The 10,098-nt window shown below is 41.7% G+C and overlaps 1 protein-coding gene across 7 annotated transcripts in view; it reads right to left on the bottom strand.

The window, feature by feature from the left end:
* Positions 1–778: 778 nt before the first annotated feature.
* Spata7 (spermatogenesis associated 7) overlaps positions 779–10,098 on the bottom strand; it is a 32,759-nt gene continuing 23,439 nt past the window's right edge. For all 7 annotated transcript variants that reach the window (XM_015991398.3, XM_015991401.3, XM_076551176.1 and 4 more), the window contains 6 exons: positions 9,963–10,020; positions 6,605–6,720; positions 5,426–5,479; positions 4,338–4,415; positions 1,573–1,630; positions 779–1,374 (listed from right to left, as the gene is read on the bottom strand). In XM_015991398.3, the coding sequence (XP_015846884.1) occupies positions 820–1,374; positions 1,573–1,630; positions 4,338–4,415; positions 5,426–5,479; positions 6,605–6,720; positions 9,963–10,020 (919 nt within the window). In that variant the 3' untranslated portion in view covers positions 779–819. The remainder of the gene's footprint in view (positions 1,375–1,572; positions 1,631–4,337; positions 4,416–5,425; positions 5,480–6,604; positions 6,721–9,962; positions 10,021–10,098) is intronic.

Below are 10,098 nucleotides of genomic sequence, written 5' to 3'. Positions count from 1 at the left end.
GGCCCACAGAAATCCACAAAGATACCCCCACAAAAGACTGCTGGCAATGGTCGAGAGACAGCCGGGACTAACCTACTCTGGTGATGGGATGGCCAAACACCCTAATAGTTGTGCCAGAAACCCCATCCAAGGACTGAGGAATCTGGATGCAGACATCCACGGATAGGCCCCGGGTGGAGCACTGGGAGTCTAATTAGTGAGAAAGAGGAGGGTTTATATGAGCGAAAATTGTTGAAACCAAGGTTGGATAAAGCACAGGGACAAATAACCAAACAAATGGAAACACATGAACTATGAACCAAAGGCTGAGGGGCCCCCAACTGGATCAGGCCCTCTGAATAGGTGAGACAGTTGATTGGCTTGATCTGTTTGGGAGGAGGCATCTAGGCAGTGGTACCAGGTCCTGGGCTCATTGCATGAGTTGGCTGTTTGAAACCTGGGACTTATGCAGGGACGCTTGGCTCAATCTGGGAGGAGGGGACTGGACCTGCCTGGACTGAGTCTATCAGGTCGATCCCAGTCCTCAGGGGAGACCTTGATCTGGAGGAGGTGGGAATGGGGAGTGAGCTGGGGGGAAGGGGAGGGGGCAGGAAGGGAGAGAACAAGGGAATCTGTGACTATTATGTAGAACTAAATAGTATTGTAAAATAAAATAAAAAAATAATAAATATGTGGTGTTTCTGAATGCTAAATTTATGGTAATTTATTATATAGCATTGACAATACAGAAATCTTAATATGTAAAAAGGGGGAAAAAAAGGAGAAAAGAAAGACTGAGTTACTGGCCACATGGAGTATTTATTAATGAAGATCTAAAGGTCAGTCTTCAATGCTCATTTCCATGATTTTTAGAGTCAATGATTCATCATGATTACTGCCACCTTTGACGCTTGGGAACTGGACATATGGGGACAGTGATGTGCTACTAAGACAACATAATTCCCTGGAAGTCTCAATTCTTTCAGCATCACTATCACCTTCAATGATATGCACAGAGGTTTCCTGGTCAGATAGACTTGGATTGTTTTCATCACAGGTTGAGGCTTCAAGATCTGTCTCATCACTGACCTGCTGAATTATAACACCATCTGAATACTTGGATTTATGGCCGGGTATTAAAAATTCCCCCGGTAAAGAGAACATCTTGGTTTTATCCTTCGGCACAGACGACAACATGTCCAGAGCCTCCTGGAATTGCTGGCGTTCTTGCTCAATTACTGTATCCTCACTTGTGAGTTTAGTTTGTTTTGAAATCAGAGCCTTTTGAAAATCAAGTTGACTCAACTTTCTGAAATCTTTTTGCTTTGCTGGCTCTTCCGCAACTATGCAGCCTAAGTCAACCATCAGGCTATGCAGCAGGCAGCGCATTTTCCCCTAGGGTTAAGGAAAGAAACGTGCAGTCAGGAGGATCATTGCACTAGTCAGGTGCTGTCTGCAGTGCTGCTAGTCTCCGAGCACTAACACTGCCACGGTCCCTGCGCCCCTCCCCTCACCAAACGCACAGGGGAAAGCACCTGTTTTACATGCATTCTTTTAGACGATACAAAAACATTATTCTAAAGAAAGACAAACCTCCTCCAGTTGATGTTTATTTTGTCTTATATGTCGCTCAAACAGTTGTTCGAGAAACCTACAGATGATAAAGAAAAACATCAATATCTTAAAATCAGATAATCCATTCAATGTAAAATAGGTGCATAATATCAAAACTGACAAAGGCTGGAGAGTGGTTTCCAGATGGATCATTTTCTCTGTGAAGCTGGAGACTAATCCTTCCTGTTCTGTCTACTTCTCTAACCCGGAAGGCAGCCTGGCTTCAGTTATGCATTTAGACACCAGTGTATCTGAAGAATTGTGTACTATTTATGTTTCTGTGAGTGTTTTAGGTAAGGTACATTACTCACTGCAAAGCTCTCTCTCCGTAAGACACATAGACACCAAAAGCTTCCTACACCCCTTCACCAAACCCTAGAGAAAATGTTCCCACAATCTAGTTCACCTTGGCTCTTTAAGTATACATTCCATTGATGATAAGCCTACAAAACAACCTCCAAGTGAATGCCAGGTATTTATGCTAGACATACAATCTGCCCCCACCCACCTCCAACACGATCTCTTATGTAGCCCTGGCTGGCCTGGAACTTTAAGCAGACCAGGCTGACCTGGAATTCAGAGATCTGCCTCCTTGCTGAGATTAAAGGCGTGTGTCACCAATCCTGGTTCACAGAAACAGTTTTACCTCTTCCTGCCAAAGCAAGGTATGAAGGCTCCGTGAAAACCATGTTAAGGGTGAGAAATTACATCTCTAGGATGAGCTTCCTAAGATCACAAGTCCCTCAGAGAATCCAACACAGAAGTCTCAGAGAGTGTATTCTTTCTATACCAGGCCCAGAATCACACCAACCTATCCACAGGTTTCCTGAAAAAATTAATTTCCTTGGTCACTCAAGTTACCATCATTCATGCTTTTCAGTGAGATGACCTACCCTCAGAGCAGGAGGTCTGGATTATTCTGTCATTTTTAAAAGACCAAGAAACTTGTGCCCTACTCTTTATAGCTACTGTTCACATTCTGGAATATGTGCACCTTGGCATTTTTTATGCCTATGTAGGTGGAATAAATAATACATATTATTCAGGAACACACACACACACACACACACACACACACACACACACACTTTCTGATTAACTAGATGCACTTTGAGCATCTTTCAGCCTGAAGATGACCACCTCACACCTTCTAGTTTCTTTCTTAGGATAGTTCTATGTTTAGTCTTATGAACCAAAGTTAAATTTTAAGAGGAAAATATAAACATTTAAGGAAAAATGTAAATGCTATGTAAAACTTTTTGGTAAAAAACACAAAAGTTACCATTTTAGCCATCTAAAATGTATAGTCCAGTAGTGTTCAACATATCTGCTCTCCAAAAGTCTTGCCTTAAAACTGTGAAACTCCAGGCAATTCTTGAAATTGTTAGTTATGCATGTGTATGTGAGTGTGAATGCCTGTGTGTGTGGTCAAGGTCAAGGAGAGCATCAGGGCCTAACAGTCTCTGCCTATTCCTCTGTGGCAGGCTTCTCCTGAACTGAAGCTCCTCTTTTTAGGAAACCTCAGTAACCCTCCACTCTCTGCCTCCCCCGGACCCCCCAACCCTTCGCAGCCCTGGGGTAACAGCCCTGCATGAGACTCACTTGGCTCATTAGGTGGGTGCTGAGATCTGAACTTGGTTCCTCTCGATGGTACAGCCAGTGCTCTTAACTCCTGAACCATCTCCCCAGCCCCCATTAAACATGTTTTTTTTTTTTTTCAAATGAAAGGAGGTATGACAGTATTGGCACACGCTCACAGCTGAACTTTTTATTCCAATAACCAAAGTGTCTTCCTTCATACAAAGTAAACCCTGATGTAGGGACAGACACAGCCTGCAATGTCTACAGCTGTAGCTCAGGACTGAGAAAGTGGGTGGAGTCTGCTGTGCAGTCCGATGCTCAGGTACACGCTCTGTGGATTTTAGACACAGCAGTGTTTGAGCTGCGCTCAGCACGCAGCTTCCGTAGGCAATGCAACAGCTAATCTGCTTTTGTAAACTCTCCAGTTCACATGAAGCGCACAAACAGAGCGTTTCCTTTGTCTTTATGACATAAACTGTATTATGTGAAAATGTTTGTGAGCTGGTAAGACAGCTCACCAGGAGAAGGTATTTGCCGCCAAGCCTGATGATGAGAGTTGAATTTCAGGGACCCACATGGTGGAAAGAGAACTGACTCCTACAGGTTGTCTTTTGACCTTTACAGCATGCTGTGTCATGTGACCACACACACACACACACACACACACACATAAATGTAATAAAATTTGAAAGCTTGTTTTTGATTCCCATAAGAGTTTCTGATAGTAAAGTGGAATTACTGAGGCTTTCCAAAAAGGAAGCAAAAATTCAATTCATTATACAGTCTGATTTAACCAAGATATAACAATATTTACATGAAAACAATCTCTATTGTTTTCTGTGTGGTGTAAATGAAACAGTTTTTATAGTTCACTATCAATTATAAAAATATAATCACAAAAAAGCAATATAACTTTGTTTTTTCTTCGAGACAGGGTTTCTCTGTGTAGCTCTGTGCCTTTCCTGGAACTCACTCTGTAGACCAGGCTGGCCTCGAACTCACAGAGATCTGTCTGGCTCTGCCTCCCAAGTGCTGGGATTAAAGGTGTGCGCCACCACCGCCTGGCGCAATATAACTTTTTATATCCTAATAAGTAACAAAAATTCTGTGTGAAAAACATTGAATGCACATCAACTCCCATATAAATTAAAAAAATCTCTAACCTGTTGGTAAATAAACCCAGTTTCAAAATTTCATCTGTCACATTTTCCATGAAATTCAGGTACAGCAGCTCTTCTTCACTGCGGAGGAACACAGCGCATCAGAACCATCACACGGCATGCGAGGCCAGGGAGGCACACCCAGCTCTACCATACAGGGATGCTACCTACCCATGAGTACGGGGGATATTATAAAACAAATCTGCTATGTTCAAAAAGGAAAATAATAAAAGTGAGAAAATATCACCCGATGGAGTAAAATTCATCTTTGTGGAACATTCAAAACAGCAAAAAGATGGAGGGTACCACCCAGGGAGGCAGGGGTGGAATGCTTATTGAGTTCTGCTTAGCATCTTGTGTTCAAGTTGAGAAATTTACTGAGCAGAAAGATTGTTTTCTCAAAATCCTTATAAAAGAGAAAAGAGTTTTTAGAAGGCAAATTTATGGATGAAAAAATGTAGTAGTAATTTTTTAATTGGACACATTTCTTATTATACTACCTCATGTCTAAATTTTAGTACTTATTATAAGAAAGTTGGGATACTATTGTAATTGATTCTAGTTAGCTGAAACTCATGATTTAATGGAAAATGGCAAGTAGCTACTCAATTAATGAATAAACAAATCCAGGGGAGAGGGCTGTATAAATCAGCATGTTTTAAAACCAATCCTCAGGAACTTGCTTAAGAACAAGCAAAATAAACTATTAAATAGATTATTTTCCTGAAAAGTATAACCATGGAAACCAATGGTGACAAAGTCTGCAAAGAAGAGATGCAGCCACAGACTCCCAGGAGGCCCCTGAGCTCCAAATCACCTCCCGTAGGTTTCTTTACTAGTTTCATTGATAAAAATAATCAAGAATCTGACACACTAGTTATTAGAAATTATTAGTAGATATTATTAACTTAGGGACACATTTCCACTAAAGATAAGATGCCCAACAATTTGTCCATCAGCATGGATTAAATGACTGATACTCCAAAGCTGGGTGTAGAAAGATGAGTTCCAATCTTAATAATTTACCTTAGGGTTTCCCTGAGTCTTTATTCTGTTTACACTAAAGTAGGAAGAGGTCAAAATGATCTTACTCAGAGTAGATTTTACTGTCTGAAGAAAGCTGTGTGGAGAGCTCACAGAGCGTCCTAGAAAAAGAGAAAGGTAAAATATTTTAACAACAAAGGTTGGCATACAAATAATCCATGATTGATAGTCTACATTAGTAATGATATGCTTTGGAATTTCTAAGTGTTTTCCTATCTGTGATTTAATTCTGTGGGAGTGTGCATGCATGTGTGTGCACATGTGCTCTACGTGCTGTTTGGGCAATGAGTTTCAAGGACAGGGAGTTAGTCCTCAACCTACTGTGGTCTTAGAAATCCAGATCTCCCTAGTAAAGACCCGAGGGGGAAGCTGGGCCCTGAGGAGTCTGCATCATCCTCTTCCTGTCTGCTCCAAACCATGTCCTCATTCTTCTCTTGTGAATATTCTTCTCCTTTCAGTTCAGAGCCTGAATTTCCTACACTGGAAATGCAGTTGAGGGCCAAAACTTGCTGGTCCACATTTTTGCTGGGAGTGACGTCACAGTCACTAAGCATGGGTGCAGTGTTTAAAGGGCATCTCTAACAGCAGGGCAGACCAAACACTGGCATGTGGGAATGTTCCACAACGTAACTTTTTGGCTTTTGAAAATGTTGTTAGTATAATTGTTGTGTTAAGTGTGAAGTGTGTGTGTGTGTGTGTGTGTGTGTGTGAATCAGGAGTCAGTTCTCTCCTACTTCTATCATGGGCTCTGGGGAGCAAACTGTTTACCGGGCTTGCTTGGAAAGCTCTTTCGCTTGCTGAGCCAGATTGTCGTCTCCAAGTCACAGAAGCGATCGAATGGTAAGGTTCAGAACTACTGATGTCAGAGACACTGGTTAATATCCTTGCCAGAGGCTTGGCCTTGAGGATAATCCTTTCTAATATGAGGAGAGAGAGCAACCTCTGCAAACTAGCAGCATCCCTTTCCCCTTTCTCAGCACATTAGCAAGACTCATTCTAACCTTTACTGAGCACTTTCCTTAGGAAGACTAACAGTGCCACAGAATTGTGTACTACTAAAACATATCAGCACATGCAATTGAAATAGTCCGTGAGGGTAAATGCCGAGAGTCTATTACACAGGAAAGCAAATGGAGGCAGGGCTTCACTCTGAGACCTAGGATGACCTCTCAGCCTTGTTGTGATCCTCCTGTGCCAGCCCCTCAAGTATGGAAGGTGTCACTCACGTTTCAGAGGACCGCTGCAGAGTCCCATCTTGAATCCCGACCCAGTCTACGTTTTCTTCTTGTGAGGGCAACGGAGATATTTGGTCTTCAGCATCATTTGTCATGTAATTAGGTACCTGGAAATGGAACAAAAAGAATAAATTTTATTTTGTTTCAAAAGTATGCTGTGAAAGAAATAAAACAGCAAATATAATAAAATAAATACATAAAAGTACCAGATATATTAAAACAAAAACAGAATCATCTCTCCAATCAGCATTTCCCCCATGTTAATGAGAAACATTTAAATGGCACGAGAAAATCATAAACAACAGACTGGGGAGGAGTCTGCATGTCTGATCCCAGCTCTGAAAGACTGAAGGAGGAGGGTCACAGTTCACAGGTCACAGGTCACCTGGGGACCTGGGAAGAGAGACTCATCTCACCATGAGCGGTCCACAGCCACCCACCTTTTAAATTTAAATTTTCTTTTATTTGAGACAAGGTCTCACTATTTAGCTCTGACTGCCCTGGAACTTGGTAATGTAGGCCAAGCTGTCGTCAAACTCACTGAGATGACCTGCTCCTGCCTTCCAAGTGCTGGGATTAAAGGCGTGTGCTACTAGGCTTGGCTAGTCACACCACCCTGAAAGTGCCCCATCTTGTCTGATCCTGGAAGCTGAACAGAGTTGGTCTGGTTACTACTTGGATGGGAGACATCACCCCTTACACATATACACGTGAATACCCACATCAAAAAAACAAAAAGGGTAAGAACAGAAACCCATGAAAATGATACAAATGTTTAGCTTTTATGTAAATCTGAGAAAATTTCATTAATTACATTATTAAAAATTCAAAAGCATATCTGTTTCAAACACTCAGTGTCACACATGAAGCAGCTGTCGTAGCAACGGCATCTGAGCAATATTAACAAACAAAACAATGGCACATTACTTAGAACAGATTCTTCCTACGTGTCACAAACCTGGCAATATTTTATTTGCATTAATCTTTACAAAGTTCTATTTGTGTGTGTGTGTGTGTGTGTGTGTGTGTGTGTGTGTGTGTGTGTGTGTGTGTGTTTGAACAGGTCTCCTGTAGCTGAGGCTGGCCTTGAAATCTCTTTGTACCCAAGGATGGCCTGGGACTGCGGATCATCCTGCCTCTACCTTCTAAGTACTAGAAATACAATCATGGATTTCTGGGGCTGAAGACATGGCTCCATGGTTAAGAGGACCCAGGTTTGGTTCCCAGTGCCCACATGGCTACTTGTAATTGCCTTTGATTCTGGTCCAGCAGATCCAGCACCCTCTCCTGACCCCTTTGGGCACCAGCTATGCACATGGTACACATCGATGTAGGTGGCACACAGAGGCAGAGGTGGGTCAACCTGGTCTACATAGTAAGTTCCAGGACAGCCAGGGCTACTTAGACATACATTGTCTCAAAACAAAACAGACAGAACCTAAACAAACAACAACAAAATACAGAAAAAGGAGAACAGGAACAAGCAGGCAGTCACACTATACCAAGTCCATGTAGTCCTATTGGCTTTGTTTATGCTAGGCAAGTACTCTACCAAATATGTTATATCCCCAGCCCTACAAGGCTGATCTATGTAAAGTGCTTTACAGTTTTAAAAGTGTGGGTAAACTGTAGATCAACTGTAGTTAATATTTCACTAGCTTTCTCAAGTCCAAGACTACTGTGAGGATCCATCATTTTCTTGAAGGGCTATGAATGAACATTTTGATTGCAATGTAATAAATTGGGATTCTTAAGTTTCATTTATCACTATAAGTGATATGAAGATGAGAATGATGTGTGGATGATGTTTGTGTGAGTGCAGGCATGAGCATACCCCAGTACACATGCAGAGGTCAGAAGACAACTTCTGGCAGTCAGTTTTCTCCTTGCAGAGTGGATTCCAGGGACTTGGGTCATCACTCTTCTGTGCTAAGTGCTTTTACCTGGGGGGCAATCTCGCCTGCCCTGCATTAGTTTACTTAGTTATCTGCAGGCCTAATTCTTTTCATTAAAAATTCAAGGTAAAAATAGGCATCACTTATCAAGCCTTTCCCAGGCTAGGAACTATGCCTACTTTGCCTTCTCCCAAGGACCCTGCAGGTTAGTTGGTCTTTTAGGAAGACACTTGGCTCTCAGAGGCTGTTTTCTCCATGAACTTGAAGTGGTCCTCCTGTCAAAAAGCTTTCAATGGCTGAGTTGTAAACCCATAACTTCCTACCCTTTTTCAGAAGAGAAAAATGAAGTTGAGTGTGATTATACTTTATTTTTGTAACCCTGAGTCTGTGCTTTTGACATTTAAATATGCAAACCATGCTTGTGATTAATAAATTTAAGTTAGGACATAAATATATGATTGAAATGACTCAAATTAAATGACTTTGCCTGGGAAATTTATATTATAATAAATCATTGCTAAACATTCAAAAAACAAATGTAATAAAGTTCATAAAAGTAAAGGCAAATGCAAGACAATGGTATCTACTGATTCTTTTTTTTTTAAATTTATTTATTATGTATATAGTGTTCTGCCTGCACGTATACTTGCAGGTCAGAGGACGGCATTGGATCTCATTATAGATGGTTGCGAGCCACCATGTGGTTGCTGGGAATTGAACTCAGGACCTCTGGAAAAGCAGCCAGTGCTCTTAACTGCTGAGTCCTTTCTTCAACCCCCTCTACTGATTCTTTTATGATATTATGATTTATAATATAGTCACTGACAATTCTTTAAAATACACAGGCATTGAAAGTTCAAACTTCTATGTAGCTTTGACAGCACCTTTAGTAACTTGTCTGTTTTTCTGTGTGTGCAGGGGGTGGGGATGATGTGTTATTGAATCCAGCCTTGTGAATGCTAAGCAATTTCTCTACCACCACACCACAGTCCAGTCCTCGGTTGTTTTGAGACACAGTCTTGCTAGACAGCTTAGGCTAGACTTGAATTGGCTGTGTAGTCCAGGATGGCCTCCTACTCCTGATCCTCCTACCAAGTGTTGGGATTATAGGCAAATGCCACCATACCTGCTTCTCAGAATCTGTATTTTTGAAAATTTTCATTAATCCATTTTATTCATCCACCTGTTCAGCCAGCCAGCCAGTGAACTGCTTAGGTGCTAATAACAAATGACTCCCTAGATTTGGTAGGAGTCTGGCCATTTATCTGGCCATTCTGAGAGCACATTCGACACCTGCAAACAGGCAAACCTTCGCATGTTGACCACATTCTATTTAACCAGTGTCTCCTAGGGATGAACTACTCTTGATAGTCCAAACAGCTGTCTGCACTCTACACGAGTCAGAGCACCTGCGACTCAAAAGGAACACCACAGAAAGAGATCATGGTCAGTACCTGCGTTAAGTTCACTTCTGAGTCCTTTGTCTCCACCGTCCCAGACTCCGAATTAAAGCTACAACATTTACAAAGAAATGACTGTTACTCCTTTAGAAACACAGTGACAAGCTTTACTATCAAGAGAAAGGTATAG

The sequence above is a fragment of the Peromyscus maniculatus genome, chromosome 14 (genome assembly GCF_049852395.1).
Source record: "Peromyscus maniculatus bairdii isolate BWxNUB_F1_BW_parent chromosome 14, HU_Pman_BW_mat_3.1, whole genome shotgun sequence".
In the NCBI taxonomy this organism is placed as follows: domain Eukaryota; kingdom Metazoa; phylum Chordata; class Mammalia; order Rodentia; family Cricetidae; genus Peromyscus; species Peromyscus maniculatus.
This window is presented reverse-complemented; position numbering and strand designations above follow the sequence as displayed.